Source organism: Silurus aristotelis (assembly GCF_946808225.1).
Source record: "Silurus aristotelis genome assembly, chromosome: 26".
Lineage (NCBI taxonomy): Eukaryota > Metazoa > Chordata > Actinopteri > Siluriformes > Siluridae > Silurus > Silurus aristotelis.
This window is the reverse complement of record NC_139599.1, coordinates 5,102,785-5,125,367: the sequence shown is the minus strand read 5'-3', so window position 1 is coordinate 5,125,367 and position 22,583 is coordinate 5,102,785. Positions and strand designations below refer to the sequence as shown.

At 40.0% G+C, this 22,583-nt stretch overlaps 1 protein-coding gene across 2 annotated transcripts in view; it reads left to right on the top strand.

Annotated features, from left to right (window-relative positions):
* abl1 (c-abl oncogene 1, non-receptor tyrosine kinase) overlaps nucleotides 1-22,583 on the top strand; it is a 39,047-nt gene that overhangs the window by 12,205 nt on the left and 4,259 nt on the right. The window contains exons 1-10 of one of the 2 annotated variants that reach the window (XM_083531574.1): nucleotides 2,396-6,093; nucleotides 9,334-9,492; nucleotides 15,242-15,537; nucleotides 19,634-19,906; nucleotides 20,058-20,142; nucleotides 20,305-20,482; nucleotides 20,854-21,038; nucleotides 21,125-21,277; nucleotides 22,213-22,302; nucleotides 22,387-22,512. In XM_083531574.1, the coding sequence (XP_083387700.1) occupies nucleotides 6,012-6,093; nucleotides 9,334-9,492; nucleotides 15,242-15,537; nucleotides 19,634-19,906; nucleotides 20,058-20,142; nucleotides 20,305-20,482; nucleotides 20,854-21,038; nucleotides 21,125-21,277; nucleotides 22,213-22,302; nucleotides 22,387-22,512 (1,627 nt within the window). In that variant the 5' untranslated portion in view covers nucleotides 2,396-6,011. Of the gene's footprint in view, nucleotides 1-2,395; nucleotides 6,094-9,333; nucleotides 9,493-15,241; nucleotides 15,538-19,633; nucleotides 19,907-20,057; nucleotides 20,143-20,304; nucleotides 20,483-20,853; nucleotides 21,039-21,124; nucleotides 21,278-22,212; nucleotides 22,303-22,386; nucleotides 22,513-22,583 lie in introns of those variants that run through there. The other variant, XM_083531573.1, reaches the window with a different exon arrangement.

The following is a 22,583-nucleotide window of genomic DNA, read 5'->3' as shown; positions in this document are numbered from 1 at the left end:
GGGCCCCGGCTCCGATTCTGCCTTTATCTCCGCTCTCGATCCCGCTCTTAATTTCTTCCATGTGACTGTATTTGGTTTTGTCATGTTACCCACGCAGCGATTTGGAAACAATAGACTTTGTAAATCTGAAACTGGGCCAAAAGTATAAGAGATGGTGAATTCCTTTTTTTTTTTTTTTTTCCCACAGTATATTTTTTTTGTGTGATGCAGTGCAGATGAAAGTCTCATGCATTTTTCTATTTATTTATACATTTATATTTTTTTGCTACAGTATGGATTCGTGCCATATTTGATCAGTGGGAGGCAGCAACGCTATGTGGAAATAAGGGTTTTTAAGGGAACTACGAAGCTTGTTGATGTATTTGTTGCAAAACAGCTGCACATGAGTGGGAGCACATGTTCATGTATCATCTTTAAGGCTGCCGTAGATCTTGGGATCTTTGAAATCTCTGTACGGTCCGTTTTTTTTAACACATCCAAAAAAACGTAAAACCGATTGAAAAGACTTTTCATCGCGCCATGTTTTTTTTTTTTTTTTTTTTTTTTTGCCTTTCGATATTTATCCCATCCAGAATATCCAAAGCTTTTATTCAATATGTTCAAACACAATGTGCTCGATGGCGGTCTGATGCAACCTGATGCTGTAATTATATCACGAAGATGCCATTTTTAAAAAACTACCGCCTGCTGATCTACACACATCAGCCGAATGTCTGTATGAACATCTGTACGGACAATTACTGACGAGATCTAGCAAAATACGGAGCGAATCTGTCTTGTGGCGTAACTATGGTTACGTTTGAGTAGATAGAGAGGTGTTTTTGGTGACCAGTGTGCTCTCATTGCTCAGATATGAGACTGGGAATGCGAGTCGTGATTGTCAACATTTTGAGAGTTTTTCTGTGAATGGGAATCATTAAATCGGTTTGCAGAACAATAGAATGATCAGTTGTTCGATGATATATATCTGTATATCTGTAATATCTGTATTGGTTTTAGTGGTGCAACGGATGACATACCTCACGTTTTCGATCAGATTGCATTTTTCGCGTCAGCAAAAAAGGGGAGGAGACCAATCTAATTGGCTTTTCATTTATTACAGGAAGAGTTACAGTAAGAAAATGCTCCCAAATGTGAGATTTAAATGATGATTTTAAGTTAGTCGTCATCTTAGTCGCTTGATTAACGCGTCTCGTTTACGCGAACACGTGGCTGATCCGCAAGTAAAAGAAAAAAAATGAACAATTGTACAATGATATCAAAGCTATCGTACACAAACATAAAAATATAAACATTTAGTTTGGCCATTAGGGGATCAAATACGATCCTCTGGACCCCTGATTAGTGTGCATGCATGTCAGCTTATGACAATATTTATATTTCTGTTCGTATACAACAGTTTATAACAATTTCCCCAAATTTCTAATAAATTCCCAAAAATTCTTAGAAAGTTTTCAACTATTTTCAACTCCAAATATTTCCAAAATTTCCCATGGTAAGTTTTCCGAAATTTACTGGAAATTTTCCGACCCTCTGCAACCCTGGTCAGAACAGAGCTCCTCAATTCATAGCAAAAGCTTTGGACAACATGTTTAATACCTCATTTATTAGTATTATTGCACTGAACTAGCTAACTAGCTTGTCGTTATTGTGCGTTATTACCTACCACGTCGTCTTCTGTTCTCTCGCATGTTACCGGGCAACACACCAGAGCTATTAATTAGTCCCCAATGCAATCACTAACTAATGCATTCATGATGTGGCTGTTTCTGCTCATATAATTTTTGGCTACGTCCCTCTGTACTAATTTGACCCAGTGTTATTAATTCTCAGCATTTATGGAATGAAGTCACTCGTTGGCTCTGAATCGATCAGCGCCCTGCCTTGTGCCCTTCTTTCATTACACGTGCACCATGCTAGCGAGGAACTTGGCACTGACCGAGCTGGCCTTGAAATGGCCCAGATGCCCAGAAGGAATTTCAAGGATAAACACTGTCGAATAGCTTGGCTGGTCCCTGCACGCGTGCTATTCGGGACTCGCCAGCCTTTTAGCGAGCGGTGCTGGCGTGATAGATGTCGGAGGAAATGTTCGCAAAACACTCTATGAATCATAATTAGGATTCTTCAGGTGTCTTGTGCTTTTTTTTTTTTATTATTATTATTTTTTTGCGAATAAAACAACTTGGTGGCCTACAAATATATCAGAAAACCTCATCCATATTTTATTTGGAAATTAGCATTGTTTGCATGTGTCTCAGGTCCCTGTGTAGACTCCAAACAGAGATCGGGCGTTTGGGCTTTAAGAAAAGTGAAAAGTCATTTTTCAGCAGCCACCTGGATTTTTTTCAAGCACTTAACGACCTAGAATTCACCTGGACTATGATCTCAGCCAATCAATGACCCAGAAAATGGCTAGACTATGAACTCAACCAGTTAACAAACTAGTAACCAACTGGACAATGATGGTCCAGTTAACAACCCAGCAACCACCTGCGATCATTCAGAAATGTCCAAGAAACCCACTAATGCCTGAATACCACCAGGAATATTTTATTATTATTTTGGTGACTTTAAAGAATTTGGAATTTTTTATGTATATAAAAAATTATTAACCTCATACATTACATACATATTACATATATTAACCTCCACACAAAAATCTTTATTTCGACGTAGCCGGACTCCGGTCCGGGTTTCCTGAGGAGGAATTCCAAGTTTCGAGGGAGTTTTATTTGCTTTTCCCCAGTCTACAGTCAGCTTTATGCTACCTTTATTAGAGCGCAGCATTGTTTTGTTTTCAAATCGGCACGGGTGCAGCGAATCTCCGCGATGGCACTGTGCAATAAGCTTGACATTTAAAAAGCAGTGTGATATTTTGTGGGGGGTTTTTTTGTGTGTTTGCAGGCGAGTGATGTCAGGCGTGCTGTGATGCCCCTGAGGCGTCCTGCACCTGGCTCATGTTTCCCCTGTCCATTAGGCAATGCAAAATAAAAAATAAATTCCTTTTCATTTGGATTAAAACAGGGGAAAAAAACAAACAAAAAAAAGTTCCTTACAGCGAAAATATCGTCTTGTAGGTGTGCAGCGAGTTATTTGCCTTTTATTTACTCGTGCCCTAGGGTTTGGAAAAAGACGAGAGCAGAAAAGAAGGGACAAACAAGAATGGGAGGGGGGGAGCGAGAGCATACCGTAGACGTCAGCTAACTGTTAACATACTGAGCGTGGCATTATATAAATCGTAACGTAGTGATTCTCCTGTGAGCTCATCACTGAACTATGTGCTTCACGTTTCTCCGTCCTCCCCCCTCTACTGGGTCTGAAACTCGCACTCCGAAATCCTGAGACGGTTAAAGCTTCTCAATTCTTTTTTAAGAGCTTTTTCCTAATTAGCTTGCGATTAACTTTTTTCTCTTTTTTTTTTTTGCTTTTAATAAACGCATGCTAAAAACCACTGCTTCTGCAGCGATTACCGGGTCATTTTGTGCATCTAGCAAAATCTGTTTGTTTGTTTTTTGGGGGGGTATAAATTGTTTCCAGAGTTTGATATTGTCGATGATGCAAACCAGGTGTCCTGCAAGACCCTGAAGCGAAGTCCTATTGCGAAAACCTTTAATCCTTTTACCAAATCAAAACGCAAAAGCCCACTGTATGATTACCTCTGTACCTTGTTCTCCGTTTAAAGCGCTCACGCAATCAACTCGATCTCAATCTACACGATAACCTTTTTAGGTATGCTGCAGGGTTGCTTTTCAGGCCCTTTTTGTATTTAACTGTAAATGAAGTGAGGTAGCTGAAATACCACAAAGTCCTTGTTGCAGTCATTTCATACCTCAGCTCTATTCTCATTCCCTCTTGGCTGGACTACAGACTACAGAGGAATTGTATCATTGTCCTATTTTCTGTTGTTTTTCGCTCCCGCAAGAATGGAAAGTCGAGAGAATGTCTTAGCGGGCCAACGCGGCTCTGGACTCCGCAGCGACCCAGGTTCCCGCCTGTCTGGAGACTCCAGTCAGCTGGTGTAGAGAGCCGGGTGATGTCAGCTCCAGAAACATTAATACCTTTTTTTCCACATGCTCATGGCGAAGGATCAGAGCATGGAAATGAATTTGACCTAGGATTCGAAGTATGCACCTCATAAAGGGCGAGGTTTTTCAAAATGAGAATATTACGTAAGTTGTGTTGCAGGTAAATGATCTGTCCAGTCAAATGACAGAAAATTGGGATTTCAAATGTATATATTGGGGTTTAATGGTACAAAAGTGAAAGCGTCCCGTAAAACCACGCTCGAGCGAAAGTAAAAACGTACAATCCGAAAGTATTCAACTGATGAAAGAACGAAATCGTAGCCACATTTTGCCTGGAATCATCATTCAAGTCGAGGTTTCTGCTCATTTTCATTTCTGCTACTGGCTAGAATTTAACTTGAAATGTTAGTTTTAGGTTTTAATGCTCTGCGTTATTGATCGGAAGGTCGAGGGTTCAAGCCCCAGTATCACCAAGCTGCAAATTCTTGGGCCCTTGAGCAAGGCCCTTAACTCTCATTTAAATTAATTTTTATTTGTAAAGCGCTGTTAACAATGGACATCGTCACAAAGCAGCTTTACAGAGATAAAGCGGTTACAAAAGAATGGATATGTTCGTTCCTCGTAATTGTAAGTTAGCAAACAAGGGCAAAGAAAAAACTGATGGTATGAGGAAGAAAACTTGAGAGGAACCAGATTTAAAAGAGAACCCACCCTCACCTGTGTGGCACCTGGAACCCTCTGTGCATGCACAGTAGTATTATTTCATGACACGAGTTTAGTACCTGTATCATCCACACATACTACGAAATAAAACTTTATATTGCTTAGGTAATATGGAATTTATATAAATGGATGATTTCATTTGGTTTGGTACATCCTATTGTTGTTAGTGTAATTATCTCGTCCTCAAATAAAGCTGAACTTAACCAGTTGGATTTTCCCCAACAATGAACCAACAATGGCAAAAAGCTGAATAAGTTTTATTCAGTTTGAACTTTGTATAAAGCAATACACTATAAATTATAAGACAAAATGCATTATCATTGGACCATTTAGCTCGATGACCAATAAAAAGCAATTATTCAACAACACACAACTGACTATCCCCCCAGCCCCCCCTCCAGCTTGGTTAGCCTCACTGCTTAAACAAAAGGGGGAAGGAAAAAAGAGGGGATGCTTGCCGTGACATTTTGCAGCACACTTGCTGTTCTTCGATTCTTCTAATCTGTAAACATTGCCAAAAATAAATAAATAAATAAATAGTGCCGTGCAACAAAAGGCAGATTCCTTCTCCAACTGTCTCATCCTGTGACTTGTTGCCAGAGAGTGAGTGCCTCGGTGTCCCACTCTGTTAATGTGTGTGTTTGAAATTATGTATGTTTCCAAGTAAGTGTGTGTGTTTTGGGGGAGGTGGGAGGATCCAGCCAGCTGATGTCATGCAGTCCAGCAGGCAGCGCCTGAAAGGGGCCCTTTGTTGGCAGAGCGCGGTTCTAGCACTCGGCTTCTCTCACTGTCGCGCTCCCGAGACGTCAGAATGGCACCACCGAGAAGCACCTCGTCATGACTTACGTTTAAATTCGCTCTTCGATCAGCTTTGGGAAAGGTTTTTTCTTTTTTTCTTTTCATGTTTGGATGTTCCTCTTCCTTCCAGTTAAAACGATTAGAGCAGAGCTGGAATGGGGAGAAAATGGAGCCTCTCGCACAGGAAAGACGCTAGAAGAGCTGCGTAAAAAAAAAAAAAGTCATAAAGTGGATGCAGCTGTGGAGTCTTGCGATGTGGATACCAGCGTTTAGTCTGAAGAAACCAGTTCCTTCGCTTTCCTAACTTTGGTTTTCTTTCTTTTCTTTTTTTTTCCTTTTCTTCACACGCTAATTTTTAAGGGTTTAGGTCGTTTGTCAACCTAAACAAAGTCTACGGATTTAAAAAAAAAAAAAAAAAAAAAGAAATTCTTTTTCCCCCCTTTAAAGCAGGACTGTACAAATCAAATGAAAATGTTGGAAATCTGTCTGAAATTGGTGGGGTGCAAATCCAAAAAAGGTCTTTCAGCTTCCAGCTATAACCTTCAAGGTAAGAATTTGGGATTGCGTGGGAGCACATGAAAGTGGTGTGTGTGTGTGTGTGTGTGTGTGTGTGTGTGTGTGTGTGTGTTTTGGTCTTCATGAAGAATCCGTTACAGGCGAGTGCAGTCGAGGGAACTCTGGGTTGATGATCTTCTGAAAATCATAGGTTTTGGCAAATCTTGAGGCCTCCAAGCATTTCTGCCGTTTTGAAAAGTGGAGGAGGGGAGAGAGAGAGAGAGCGAGAGAGAGAGAGAGAGAGAGCAAAGCCAGACACACTGGCTCACAGCAAAGGAATCGGGGGAGGTAAAAAAAAAAAAAAAAAAAAAAAAAAAAAAAAAAAAAAAAAGTCAGGGAGGAGAGAATACTAGGAAATCTGACTCCAGCCTGATTGCCTGCATATGTTCAGTGTAAGCAAACGTTCAATTGTGTTCTAGAAATTCACACTCCCCTGTGTGTCCATAGAAAAAGGTGTTCTGCTTCGTGTTTACTCTTGTGTACGGTGTCTTCCCCCTCTCCAAAAAAATAAATAAAGAGCGAAAAAGGTTTCACACTTTTCTGGACCTTTCCTTAGATGTTTAGCAACTGAGGAGTTTTTCTGGGAAGGCCCATGTTTCACGTGTCTTGTTGCATGGTCTGGTTACTGTAAAAGGGGGGGACCTGAAGTCATCTTGAAGTTCCAGCAATTTTTGCTGTGGTTCTTATAAATAAACAGTTTTTCTTCCTCTTGTTTTGCTGAGGCTTACTCCAGCCTTCACTTATTTAGATTTTTTTTTTTGTCTCATTCTTTGCTAACTGTGTATTCGGTGTTTAGACAAACGAACCCAAACTATGAGGGAAAATCTATAGATCAATTACGCATTTTTTTCTTTTTAAATTAAGAAAAAAATCTTGGTTTGTTTTCAGAACCAAAAACTAAACAGAGGAAGAGAATCAAAGGTTATAATTTTATTTGTTTGGTTTTTATGTTTTCTACATGCAGCAAATGTAATCCTGAAGCACACTATAGAATAAATCAGAATGATTAGACCCCAGTTTTAGGAAAATACACTATATGGACTATCAGGACACTGGATTTTTCCAGCCATATGTGGTTCTTTTGCAAACTGCTGTCTACAAATTTGGAGTTTTTTGGATGTCGTACCATTTCATTTTTCCATTCACTTGAACTAGGGTTAGGGTTCGGGCTGTTCCAGCATGACAATGCGTCTGTGCACAAAGCCAGATCCATGAAAATATGCTTTACATGGGTTGGAGTGGAAGATATTGTGTGGCCTGCTATAGAGTTCTGACTTTAACCCTATTAGACACTAAAAGTTGAATTGGAATGCTGACTGCACCCCAGGCCTCCTCATTTTCCCTACATCAGTACCTGATGTTACTAATGCCCTTCTTCGCTGAATGAAATAACAAAAATACACATCTTATTGGAACAATTATAGTAATAATTAAATTGGGATTAAATGGTCACTTATAGTCAGATATCTACAAACCTTTTGTTTATACTTAGTACATATTGTGTATATTTAAATACTATATATTTGTATAGTATACACTTAGTGTATATTGTCATACAATGCAGATTGCTATAGGATGTCCATCTAACTGGTTTTAGACAGTTATAACTGTTTTAATGTGTAAAGTGCATATTTTCTAAACAGGTTATTCTGTTGTATAGATCAAATCCAGTTTAGGTGGTAAATTTGTATGGTTCGGATCCTTATGACCAGGTTAAAAAGCAATTTCCTTTAGATTTATTTGAAATAATTGTCGCCTGCAGAAATCAAACGACTCATTGACCTCTGAAATTATAGTTATTGCACCCTGGAAAGCCTAAAATAGTGCTAATCTATTGGACGAATATGCTCATGTTTTCCTACCCATATGGCCAAATGGCCTCCTACAACATTATCAAAGAAAGTAGAGGAACATAGTGATACCACTGAAGGTCAGAACCCCTTTATCCTCTCCTGTGGTCCGTAAAGGTGAAAAAAATAGAGAGCCAGCAATGAAAACAGCAGTATGACTGTGCAAACTAACAAACTAAAGATTGATAGTTTAGATATTTAAGGATGGTTAGAGTTCAACCCTCTATGGAGGATTAATCGAGAAATTGTTAACTTCAAGTAAACAATTAGCTTCAATTTCTAGTAGCTATTTGACATCAAGCAATTCAAATTAGACTCGGAACGATTTAATCATCTCAACGTTCCTACATTGTCACAATATCCAGTGACGTTCATTCTGAATATCAGAATAAATCGGGCGACTTTTATGCATTTTGCTCAGTACTTTAGTGCAAGTTATCAATCCAGATAGTCGCGATTGGCTTGCTGGTATGTCTATACTTGGTTGACCTAATCTTCAGAGCTTGCTGGCGTCTGCTTTGTGTTTTAAATCACTGGGTCCTCTTATTAGGGTGAAGGGGTTCAAAACCGCTTTTGCTCTAAGCTCTGATCTCATACGACTCGTAAAACCTTGAGTATGTAAAAGCTTTCTTTATTTTACTGTGCTCATCCCACGTTACAGCTTCCGTCACGAGTCGAGCTAATCACGCATTCCGCAACATCCCCAAACGTTACACATCGCACCTCAACTTCAAGGAGGAGCCTCACTCCCCTTTTGTATGTGTGGCGGTTGCCTAACAGGAAAATCACAGCCAGTTCTGTGTCATTTGTTTATCTTCCACTATCGCTGCCTTATTTCCTTGCCAGACCTCATTTTTATGTCTCATCGTACAAAACATGTTTTTCAACATCAGATGCTATTTTATTCCGCATCACGCAGGAGATTTCGAATGAGGTCAGGGTTAATCAGAATCAGAAGAGAGGTTTTATTGCTCACACATTCAAGGAATTTGTCTTGGTGATGGAAGGTACAACATTAAATCAGTGGAAACGAAGAGAAAATTATACTTAATTTCCCGCCATGATCACGTGAAAAACATGTACAAAATCGAATGTAGAGATGCATGCAAGTGGGAAGGAGTGCATTAAAATAGTGTTGGAATTAAATAGGGAAAAGAAAATGTATTAGACAAGTTTGTGTGTCGCACTTGAATTTGATTAATGTAGGTATGACAAAGTTTCCCAAGGTAATTGAATACTCCTTAAGATTACTGAAGACATGCAGGAATAAATGAGGCGGGTGTTATTGCTGAGGACGGGGATTTAACACTACACGTCTCTAAGGTGTTTGTTGTTTGTGGGTTTGTATTCTTGTTTATTTATGGGACTGTCTGTTTTTACAGAAGCTCGACCGGATTTTGAGCCCTCTGGTCTTTCTGAGGCGGCACGATGGAACTCCAAAGAGAACCTGTTGGCAGGACCCAGTGAAAACGACCCCAATCTGTTTGTAGCACTGTACGACTTTGTGGCAAGTGGCGACAACACTCTCAGCATCACTAAAGGTAAGACAGCAGGGCGTTGTGTCATTCAATCTTTTATTGGGATTGCAAATGTATGAACTCCTACTTCCTTTAAAATGAGAACTAGAGGTCGGCCGACTTTACAGATGTTGGATCGTATTTCCCGATAACCAATTATGTAACCGATAGTTTTTAAAATGGATTCCGGATTAAAAACAAACGCTCCGTATAAAGTAGTACTTTATTATAAAGATTTTAAAAAGTACGGAATCATTAAAATGTGCTGAATGAAATAATTATATTAATTAATAAATATATAATATCGCAATCTCCGTGCAGCATGCAGTCTTGTGTGTAAAAACATACAGCACGTAGTGTCAGCGATTAGACTCTAGAGGCCGCTCTTATAATGAAAGCGGGCAGGAAGCTTGAATCTGCGAAACCGACAAATCGGTCGACATCTCCCGAGAAATACAAGAAGTACACCGATGAATGCAGCTCTAATTTTAGTGTGTTTGCAAATGAGCTCTAAAATGTGTACCTGAGGTAGTAATAAAAGAAAATGTGGAAAAAAATGGAAATAGTCATTGTAGATTGTAGACATTGTAGACATTTTATTCCTGTGAGGTTCACTTTACTACAAAAAACAAAACAACTCAACTATATTTAATATTCCTACTTGACCCACTTTTATGAACAACCTTTTCGTTTTGTAATTTTTTCCGTTCAAAGTAAAGACAGCACACGCTTTCTGGAGCAAAGTGTCTATCGGTTGTTCTCTTCAGTAATGTGTTTTGAAGGGCCATTAAAGTAAAAGTTTTCCACTTCAGCTCGGAGCGACAGATTAACTTGCACACGTTGTTTATGCACCGACGTGTATGTAATGGTGTTTGTTAATAAGTAGCGAGATCGTTTTAAGATAAACTCGCTGAGAAGTCTAGTAGGTTTATTTCTTTCTTAGAAAAACTTCTTGCAGACCGAGAAATCTAAATATTCATGAACCACAAATTGTCTAATAGTGAACTAGATAGGGATCTGATAGGATCTGATAAAAGGTTACCCATAAACACACTCCTGTACCGAGACCTAAACAGTTTTCTGTTAATGAAAGCGCACTGGACGGTATGTTTGTTAAGTGAGTTAAGTGAGCGACCCACCATGTCCATTCTGGGCAGTCGAGTGACGTCACTGTCTGGAAATCCACATATTCACCTCACGTTCTCTATCTCCCCTCTGCTTCCTTTTATCACGTGCAACATGCGCGTTTTTTCCACTCGGCTCGCTGAAAAACAATACGGCAGCTGTGACTGCGCTAGAAACGGCTTTTCATGTGGGGAGCTCATACTTCATGATTTTTCATTTTCCCCCGAGTTTACATGACAAAATTAACTGCACAGTAATGGATGCAGAATGTTAGCGGTTTTGTAAAAAAATAAAACAAAAAAAACATTCATACAAGCAGAAAATTCAAATAATTACAGTATCAGTGTAGAGGCTTAAACTGGCCAGATTGTAATTTCAGTTTGTACCACAATGGGACGAAAAAAGTAAATATCAGCTTTTGAGCGCTGAAATTGTATATAACAGGGCATATTGTATGGTGTGTGTGTGTGTGTGTGTGTGTGTGTGTGTGTGTATATATATATACAGTGAGGAAAATAAGTATTTGAACACTCTGCTATTTTGCAAGTTCTCCCACTTAAAAATCATGCAGGGGTCTGAAATTGTCATCGTAGGTGCATGTCCACTGTGAGAGACATAATCTAAAAAAAAAATCCAGAAATCACAATGTATGATTTTTTTTACTATTTATTTGTATGATACAGCTGCAAATAAGTATTTGAACACCTGAGAAAGTCATTGTTAATATTTGTTTGTTTGCAATTACAGAGGTCAAACGTTTCCTGTAGTTTTTCACCAGGTTTGCACACACTGCAGGAGGGATTTTGGCCCACTCCTCCACACAGATCTTCTCTAGATCAGTCAGGTTTCTGGCCTGTCACTGAGAAACACGGAGTTTGAGCTCCCTTCAAAGATTCTCTATTGGGTTTAGGTCTGGAGACTGGCTAGGCCACACCAGAACCTTGATATGCTTCTTACAGAGCCACTCCCTGGTTATCCTGGATGTGTGCTTCGGGTCATTGTCATGTTGGAAGACCCAGCCTCGACCCATCTTCAATGCTTTAAATGAGGGAAGGAGGTTGTTCCCCAAAATCTCACAATACATGGCCCTGGTCATCCTCTCCTTAATACAGTGCAGTCGCCCTGCCCCATGTGCAGAAAAACACCCCCAAAGCATGATGCTACCACCCCCATGCTTCACAGTAGGGATGGTGTTCTTGGAAAGGTACTCATCAGTCTTCTTCCTTCAAACACGTTTAGTGGAATTATGACCCAAAAGTTCTATTTTGGTCTCATCTGACCACATGACTTTCTCCCATGACTTCTCTGGATCATCCAAATGGTCATTGGCAAACTTAAGACGTGCCTGGACATGTGCTGGTTTTAACAGGGAACCTTCCGTGCCATGCATGATTTCAAACCATGACGTCTTAGTGTATTACCAACAGTAACCTTGAAACGGTGGTCCCAGCTCTTTTCAGGTCATTGACCAGCTCCTCCCGTGTAGTTCTGGGCTGATTTCTCACTTTCCTTAGAATCATTGAGACCCCACGAGGTGAGATCTTGCATGGAGCCCCAGTCCGAGGGAGATTGACAGTCATGTTTAGCTTCTTCCATTTTCTAATGATTGCTCCAACAGTGGACCTTTTTTCACCAAGCTGCTTGGCAATTTCCCCGTAGCCCTTTCCAGCCTTGTGGAGGTGTACAATTTTGTCTCTAGTGTCTTTGGACAGCTCTTTGGTCTTGGCCATATTAGTAGTTGGATTCTTACTGATTGTATGGGGTGGACAGGTGTCTTTATGCAGCTAACAACCTCAAACAGGTGCATCTAATTTAGGATAATAAATGTAGTGGAGGTGGACATTTTAAAGGCAGACTAACAGGTCTTTGAGGGTCAGAATTCTAGCTGATAGACAGGTGTTCAAATACTTATTTGCAGCTGTATCATACAAATAAATTGTTAAAAAATCATACATTGTGATTTCTGGATTTTTTTTTTTAGATTATGTCTCTCACAGTGGACATGCACCTACGATGACAATTTCAGACCCCTCCATGATTTCTAAGTGGGAGAACTTGCAAAATAGCAGAGTGTTCAAATACTTATTTTCCTCACTGTATATATATATATGCTGACTGTTTATCAATTTGACTTTGTGGTCATAGAGACTCATTTGTCAAACTGAATATATATTATCTATATTATATATGAATATATATGAAATGACAAAAGATTGATATTATATAAATTATATGCATTTACACAAGAAAACAAATAGAAATCAGCTCAGAATTTCATAACCGTTCATATCCTATACTCGCTAATGGGAACTGCTCGGCTTCAAATCATACAAGTGCCCCGAGTTTGTGGATGGATTCCGCTGTCAAATTTAAGCGCCGTATTGATTTCAATTGCACACTTTTTTGATCTTTGATTTCTGACTTGAAATAATGTGGTCAAATCCAGAAAACAAATGAGAAACTGATAAACACGTTCTCAGCATTTCGTTTTCATTTGATTGTTTTCTGTTTTGCTTTTTATGGAGTTTTATAGGCACCACTGAATGCATTTTTCGTGTATAAATTACAGGTTCGGAGGATAGCGGATGTTACTGATACCGAGAGGGAGGTTGGATAGTAGTAATTGCCGATAACCGATTAACCTACCGAGTTTTTAAAATGCATTAAAAAAAAAATACTAGTGTAACACTCCATGTGAAATAGCACTGAACTTGATTACAAAAATAAAAGAAAAAAACAGAACTGAATCATGAAAATGTGCTAAAGGAAATATGAATATATTCATTATTCAAATATAATTAGATAATTAATAAATAAAAAATATATAGCACTCTCCATGCAGCACCTCTATTCGCCTCTAGAGGCTGCTCTCGTAATGACTGAAGGCGGAAAAACTATCTGTAAAATAAAGCAACTAAAGCAAAAAAATATTTGCTGATAGTTCCAGCATTCAAGCACCGGTGCGATTAATCAGTCGACCTCTAGTAAACGGTTATCAATATAGACGTAAATTAGAAAAACAGTGTAACATTACGTGTGAGAAGCAACACAATAAAAAACACTGAGCGTTCGCTTAAATTCTGACAGAATTTACCCCCGGAATTTTTCAGTACGGATGATTGTGAGGTCCTTCCCATAAAATGATCTCATAGCAGCAGATATCTGTATCAGTCTTCTAGAACACGGCGTGCAGCTTTACTCCACAGAGAAAGGGAGAAGCGGAAAGGGAGAAGAAAGAAATCTAGTCATACACTCATAAAACAAACAGAAATATAAGACCGTGTTAGTCATACAGGCATCTTTAAAAAAAAAAAAAAAAAAAAAAAACTGTAGACGGAAATGCATCAGAACTGAAAAAAGGCCACACATCCTCTGCAGTGTGAAGTTGATTGGGTTGTTTTGTTTTCCTGAGTTTGCCAGAGGCATCGGACTCGCTGGTATTTATATTTGAGAAGAAAAAAAAACACGCACAAAGTAAACAACACGTTCAATCTTTGTTTAAAAATAAAATTGATGTTCATGTCTGACATTATTATTCTACCTCCCGTCTTCCACAGACGTGTTTTTTATTGTTCCTACAGAGGTGTTGGATTTTTATCAAACGCCCTTTTTTTTTATTTAATTTTTTTTAATAAATATTCTTTTATCCCTCTTAAAATGTCAAGGCCCATCTTTTGTGTCCAGAGTTGCATTCCTGAACTCTCGTTACTACGGTCCTCTCCTGTTATTTTCATTGTGGTTACTGAATAATATGGTTTATATGAATAGCTGAAAGAGCTTTTGAGAGGTCGTCGGTTTCAGAACAAGTTCTGGAATTCGATGACGCCATGTTGCGCAACCACGAAAACGAGGACGTTGTGTTTAGAAGGGAGAATACAATCGAATTACAACTCGGCTGGTTCGGAGTTGCGACGTTTCCTACCGAAATTTCTTTTTTATGGTCTGAAAAAATAAACTTATCTTGGATCATAATTATCAGTGGTGAACAGTAACAAAGTGAATGTAATTTCTGTGTGTTTAAGCAGCTTTTTACACGTATCTGTAGTTTATTGAAGTATTTCCGTTTGGGGAGACTTTTAGCAGGAGTCTAACAGCGTCAGTTCAACAGAACATTTTAAGAGCAATAACTGATTGAAGAAACTCCTGACCCGAACTTGCCACAACACCCGTGGCTTATTTGCACAATTTATTTTTAAGTAGTTGAAAAGAAGGTTTTGGGCTCATGATAATAAATATCTATTAATAAATATCAATCAGTGTTTGATTACATATCATTCTATTAATAGATCACGTGCTAAAAAGTCTTTTCACATGAACTGTATTGATTAAGCAAAGAGTCTTGTGACAAAAAAGATAATAAGAACATGATAACCTTTTCCACCAATGGTGGATTTGTTATGGCTATCACGATGCAATTAGTGTCAAGGAGTCACACTCATACTACATCAGACTCTCCGATAGTCTCGTGTCCAGATGTTTTATGTCGAACTCGTGCTGTTTCCTGTTCATGGTAAATATAGAAACAGATTTCATCTGGGTTGACTAAAGGATTATATCCATAAGATTTGTGTTTGTGCCAAATGTTTGTCTGATGACTCTCGGAAATATATTTGTCTCTAAATGTTTTTTGTTTTTTGATGTTTATTAGGAGAGAAGCTACGAGTTCTGGGATACAATCACAATGGCGAATGGTGTGAAGCACAGACCAAGAATGGTCAAGGCTGGGTGCCCAGCAACTACATCACTCCCGTCAACAGTCTGGAGAAGCACAGCTGGTACCACGGGCCCGTGTCGCGCAACGCCGCCGAGTACCTACTCAGCAGTGGCATCAACGGCAGCTTCCTGGTGCGGGAGAGCGAGAGCAGCCCGGGCCAGCGGTCCATCTCGCTACGCTACGAGGGACGAGTCTATCACTACCGCATCAACACGGCCTCAGACGGCAAGGTGAGAACAACAGAGTTTACTAGTGCTTCTGACTTAACACAGTGCTGTTGAGTTCTTGCTTCTGATTGGGCAAGAGTTCTGATGGTTCTGATGTCATTCAAACCACGTTCATATTATTATATTAATATATTATCATTATATTAATATATATATTTCCCGTGGGCTCACCACCTGCAGGAGGGACCGTAAGGGACGGTGCTGTGAGGATTGGGCAGCAATCGAAGGTGGGGGCCTGCTTAGACTGCTGCCCCCGCGACCCGAATTACGGATAAGCGGGAGAAAATGAATGAATGAATGAATGAATGAATATATTATCAGTACCATAGTATTAGCGGTGACCCCGAATAGTCGAAGATTCAATGCTTTGGATAGGAAGAGCCGGTTTCACAGTCGAATCTTCGCAGAGGTGCTATGAAACAAGGATCATCCCATTTTTGGTTATATAGGGGTGCTCAAAGTCTGATTTTACATACAACTACCCGGTTTGGCAATAAGTTCATTATGATTAATGTTATAAATAAAAATGTGAAAAGAAAGAAGCTTTTAATAAATACTTTGAATGCACGTAAATATACTTTCCATGATCCGTGACCGATAGAGGAGCATCTTGGTGGCTGTACTTAGAGCGCGCTCGCACAGGCAATATAGCCGATTTCATTTGATTTGCCGACATGTGAAATGCAAATCCTGTCCGCAGTGTGGCCTTTAGGCAGTTTTTTTTTTTTTGTGTGTGTGTTTACTGATCTGAAACTGATAGAAACCCTTCTATCACAAATCTCTTCTGCCACTCTTCTCCATCAACATTCTCAAAGCAAATATTGCGTCCGTAGTGCTCATCCTTCATACTGTTGCTCACAGATGGTCACCTCTTCTCTCAGCCTGGCTTCCACTACTCCTTTCCATAACTTCATGGTGTGATCAACTTTATTCCCCTGTAGTTACTGCAGGCCTGCACATCTCCCTTATTCTTAAAACCCAGCACACTCCTTCTCCATTCCTCAGGCATCCTCTCACCTTCCAAAATCTTGTTGAACAATCTTGTTAAAAACTCAATTGCCATCTCTCCTAAACATCTCCATGCTACTACCAGTATGTCATCTGTTCCAACCAACTTTCCACTCTTCATCCTCATAATTACTGATCTCACTTCCTCCTTACTAATCCTATCCACTTCCTGCATCACCATCTCCACACCATCCAACCCTCTTTCTCTCTTTTTCCTCATTCATCAGCTGCTCAAAATACTCCCTCCACCTTCTCAACACACTCTCCTTACTAGTCAACACATTTCCATCTCCATCCTTTACTTCTCTAACTTGTAGCAGATCATTCCCAGCTCAGTCCCTCTGCCTGGCCAATCGCTACAAATCCTTTTCTCCTTCCTTAGTGTTCAACTTCTCCTACAGCTCCTCATATGCTTTTTCCTTGGCTTTCACCACATCCCTCTTCACCTGCTGCCGCATCTCCTTGTACTTCTGCCTACTTTTCTCATCACTCGGTCGATCCAAATCCTGTTTCGCCAACCTCGTTCTCCTCATTCCACCACCATGTCTTTTTGTCTTTCTTTCTATTGCCAGATGTCACACCAAGTACCTTTCTAGTCTCCTTTATCACTTCTGCAGTATTTGCCCAATCATCCAGCACCTCTTCACCACCAACGAGCCCCTGTCTGACCTTTTCCCTGAATCTCACACTGCAGTTTTCTGCTTCAGTTTCCATCATCTTATTCTTCTTTCAGTCCTCACTCTCCTCCTCCTCTTCTTCACTTCCGAATCCATCCTACAGACCACCATCCGATGCTGTCTAGCTACACTGTCCCCCACCAACACCTTACAGTTTTCTTGCTTATTCAAAACTAATAATAATTTGTCAGAGTCTGAGCGTCGCAGTGAGTGCATTAAGCTCAAAGATTCTTTTCAACACACCAGTCCGATCCTCCAGAAAATCTTCTCTGGCCTACAAAACTGTAGGGAGGCTGGCTGCTTTTCAGCAGTTCCAATTTTATCACCGATAAAGAATGCACACTGTGTGTGTGTGTGTGTGTGTGTGTGTGTGTGTGTGTGTGTGTGTGTGTGTGTGTGTGTGTGTGTGTGTGTGTGTGTGTGTGTGTGTGTGTGTGTGTGAGAGAGACTGAGAGAGAGAGATGCATGAGTATGTCACCGCTCTGTATTGTTCAGCATGGTGAGGTAAGGGTGTGGAATGGTGGCTATGAGAGGAATGCCTGCAGTGGAGAGATGATCCACTTTCCTCATCGCGCCTTTAAGCAGTCAGCCGTTTTCAATTATTCCCGTCCGACTTTGGACCACAAAACACCGTGTGATTAATCCAGGGGTAGTCTGGATCTCTCTGATTTAGTGGTTTCTGTAATTCCAGTGACTTTAATAGGCCCAGCTACGATTACCTCATTCCAGGAACTTCATCCTCAGGCTGTGTCACACTTTTTTTTATTTTATTTTTTTATTTCTGGTCATGATAATAGTCATCATGCTATTCATTCTGAAGGCCTGCATATATTTCTCAGAGGATGTTTTTAGACCTGTGCACCAATGATTAAAACTCTTGTGTGTCTTTCAGCTTTATATCTGATAAACCAGGGCATTCCAAGTGACCGAGTCAGTGAATTTCTTCTTCTTTCGGCTGCTCCCTTTAGGGGTCGCCACAATGGATCATCCATCTCCATACTACTGTCCTCTACATCTGCCTCTTTCAAACCAACTTACCTGCATGTCTTCCCTCACCACAACATCATGGTGTGGCTGATCAACTTTATTCCCCCTGTAGCTACAGCAGGTCTGCTCATTTCCCTTATTCTTAAAACCCAGTACCGGCACACTCCTTCTCTATTCCTCAGGCATCCTCTTACCTTCCAGAATCTTTAACAATCTGGTTAAAATCTCCACTACCATCTCTCCTAAACATCTCCATGCTTCTCCTGGTATGTCATCTGGTCCTTTCCAAGGAGTCTGTGAAGTTATTGTTACATGTTCTTCCATGTTACAGGCATCTTTTTTTTATAGAAAAAAATGAAGGTTGGTGTAATGTCATTACCACAGTTATTTTGTTGCCATGATACCACAGCAATTTCTCGCTTAATTGACAATTGCTTTTCATCCTTTTATAGATACATTTAACGATGTGGAAAATCCATGAAACAAGTTAGCCCCCTGGTGTCACATAGTTATCACAACAGTCATTTATTTTACTTTTCTTGAGGTAAAAACTAAATCCTTGCCTCCTAAAAACTTTTCCTTACAGCAGGGGTCCCCCTAACTTGTTCTGTGAGGGCCACATCATTTTCCCTTTCTTTTATGGGGTTGGTTAGGAGGGCTTAGTTTGGGGACCCCTGCCTTACAGGAACAGCTTTAGCTCTGATACAAATGTAAAATTTTTGTAATGTGGCTGCCGTGTGCGAGTTTCTACGTTCAGAACAGTTCCATTATTATAAAGCTTACAGCTGATCAATGCGACTGTTATAGAAAATCAATCAACAGCTTCTGACGAATCAAGAATCAAACAGCGTTGTTTCTTCAGCAATTTGAGCTACAGGAACTCGTCTGTTGGATCGGACCACACGGTCCAGCCTTCGCTCCCCGTGTTCATCAATGAGTTTCGGCCGCCCAATACCCTGTCGCCGGTTCACCACTGTTCCTTCCTAAGAGCACCTTTGATAGATACTGACCACTGCAGACCGGGAACATCCCACATGAGCTGTGGTTTTGGAGATGCTCTGACCCAGTCTTGTCAAATTCGCTCAGATCTTTACGCTCGCCCATTTCTTCCACTTCTAATACATCAACTTTGAGGACAAAATGGTAACTTGCTGCCTAATAAATATACCCACCCACTAACGGGTGCTTGATGACGAAATAATCACTCACCGGTTATACTCAGGGGTCATGCCTGCTGTATTCACTGCGTACACTTGTTTCCAATTTTATAAGAAAAAAAAATACTGTATTATCGAAATAATTTTTACAATTTGTTAATATTTTGTGAAGTTGGTCTAATGTTCATCTAAAAACCTTGCTGTGATTCTGAAGGTTCCTGTGTCCGAAGTAAGAAAACCCCTGTCCTAATTTAGCACTATTCTTCACAGCTCTATGTATCGTCAGAGAGTCGTTTCAACACACTGGCCGAGTTGGTGCATCACCATTCCACAGTATCTGATGGCCTCATTACGACACTACACTACCCAGCACCCAAACGCAACAAGCCCACGATCTACGGTGTCTCACCCAACTACGACAAGTGGGAGATGGAGCGCACAGACATTACTATGAAACACAAGCTGGGAGGAGGCCAGTATGGAGAGGTGTACGAGGGAGTCTGGAAAAAGTACAATCTCACCGTTGCTGTGAAAACACTAAAGGTTAGTAAAGAGCCTTTTTGTGCAAGACATACAATGCACAATGGAAAGTGTGCGCGCCTTGGTTACAATTCCCTCTACTGTAATGGCTTCATACAAATTGTTTGATTATAATGGAAAAACCACAAAAACACAATATTTTTCCATCTTCTAGGAGGACACAATGGAGGTGGAAGAGTTCCTAAAGGAGGCGGCAGTCATGAAAGAAATCAAACATCCCAATTTGGTTCAACTATTAGGTAAGTCCGTTCCCTCGACCAATCAAAAGAATCTTTGGTTTGACCTCACCGATTATAAACAAACAACAAATCAGGTACTTTTATAAAGAGTCTACCTGCAAAGTAAGCAAGTGATTAAAGCATGGCAGCAAATTCATTGCTAATCAGATGTTCTCATCTCAGGTGTTTGTACCAGGGAGCCTCCCTTCTATATCATCACCGAGTTCATGACCCATGGTAACCTGCTGGACTATCTGCGCGAGTGTAACCGCGAGGAGGTCAACGCTGTGGTGCTGCTCTACATGGCCACTCAGATTTCCTCGGCAATGGAATATTTGGAGAAGAAGAATTTTATTCACAGGCAAGAGAATCCCTGAAAATACAGCTCGAATAGACTACAGTGCACATTTATTGTCTTTCATTTGTTTTTGCTCAAGAAAACGCATGCTTTTATGATTATGGCATCAGTTGTGGTTTTAGTGAATGGGGACGTTTGGTTAGTGTTCCTGGTGTCATTTAAGCGTATAGTGACCCTGACCCCACTCCAGTTGTGGCAAGTTTTGTTGCCGCAATGTTACTCCTACATATATAATGCTCTCTAATTTACAGATATTCCTTCTATTGTAGTAAATGGGAAGAAAAAAACAAAACAGGTTTTTTCTTTTAAAAAATTTAATCCTTATGAAAGGCTCGGTCCGAACTAAACACTTTCCTTTCTTCTTCCTTCTCCAGGGACTTGGCTGCCCGTAACTGCTTGGTCGGTGAGAACCACTTGGTGAAGGTGGCAGATTTTGGTTTGAGTCGTCTGATGACGGGAGACACGTACACGGCTCATGCCGGAGCCAAGTTTCCTATCAAATGGACTGCACCGGAAAGCCTGGCATATAATAAGTTCTCAATCAAATCAGATGTTTGGGGTGAGTGAATGACTTTGATTTTTAAGTGGAAGTCACAAGGGCAGATATCTTACAATGTTGAGCTAATGGTGGTCTTGGTGACTCAGCTTTTGGAGTGCTGCTATGGGAGATTGCCACCTATGGGATGTCCCCATACCCTGGGATAGATCTGTCCCAAGTTTATGAGCTACTTGAGAAGGACTATCGCATGGACAGACCTGAGGGATGCCCAGAGAAGGTCTACGAACTAATGAGAGCCTGTGAGTAACTTTGTGTTATTGTGTGTGTGTATATATATATATATAGCCATTATATGTATTTCTTTGTTTTGGAGCTGGGGTTTTACAGAAAATGACTACCAGTAAAATTGTGGAGGATTTATACATTTAAATATATTTATTAAGAATACTAATGCTAGATTAGTTTTTGTTATGCACCATACAGACAAATGAGCACTACTTTGAGCATCGAGATATATCGCCTATTAAAAGAACATAATACTATCATAATGACACTTTTTTTTTTTATATATATTCATTGCAATTGAAATCAAAACATTTACTTGCCTATGCATAAATCTAACAAATAATTAGGCTATGTTATAATTAGAGGTTGACCGATAATGGATTTTACCGATAGCTAGGTAGGAACATACTTGTCAATAACCAATAAAAATAAATAAAAAAACACTCCATGTAAAATAATACTGAACTTTAGTACAAAAAAAAAAGTACTGAATCATAAAAATGTGCTAAATGAATATATTCATTAATTAAAAAATTGCATCATTAATAAATAAAAAAGTTGTAATATAGCGCTCTCCGTGCAGCGTGCCATCTCACATGTAAAAACAAACAGCATGTGACGTCAGTGATTCACCTCTAGAGGCTGCTCTCGTAGTGACAGCGAACCGAAAGGCGGAAAAACTATCGGTATGGATTTTTGGCGATAACCAATAGTTCCAGCAATCAACTATCGGTGCCTCGACCACTATTAATAAACTAGGGGGAAAACTTTTGTTCGAAACCCAACCTTTATTATCAAATTCAGATATATTATACGAGTAAAACATATATTTGAAATTTTATTTTCACAATATGTCTTTGGCATTGTTCAGAGTGCCGTCCCAAATGTTGGGGGGTTGGGCTGTAATTTGGAGGCAATATCAGATTTTTATGTTTTTGGGTTGGAACAGGTTGGAAATGGAACCCAGCAGAGAGGCCTTCCTTTGCCGAGACCCATCAAGCATTTGAAACTATGTTTCAGGAATCCAGCATCTCAGATGGTACTCGATTATCTTACTGCTGAGCAAGAATTCTTGTTTGCTTTCCCCTGTGTAGCTAATGACATGATGTTTTACCTTTTCCAGAGGTGGAGAAAGAATTGGGGAAGAAGGGAAAGAAGCTTACACTTGGATCCATACAACAGGCCCCAGAGCTGCCAACCAAAACAAGAACGATGCGTAGACCCTTGGATAAAGATGGAGACAGCCCTGGTGAGCATCACTTTTTAGAGGAAACTGGGAAACTTCATTGCCCATATATTGGTTTTAAATCAAATGTTTGT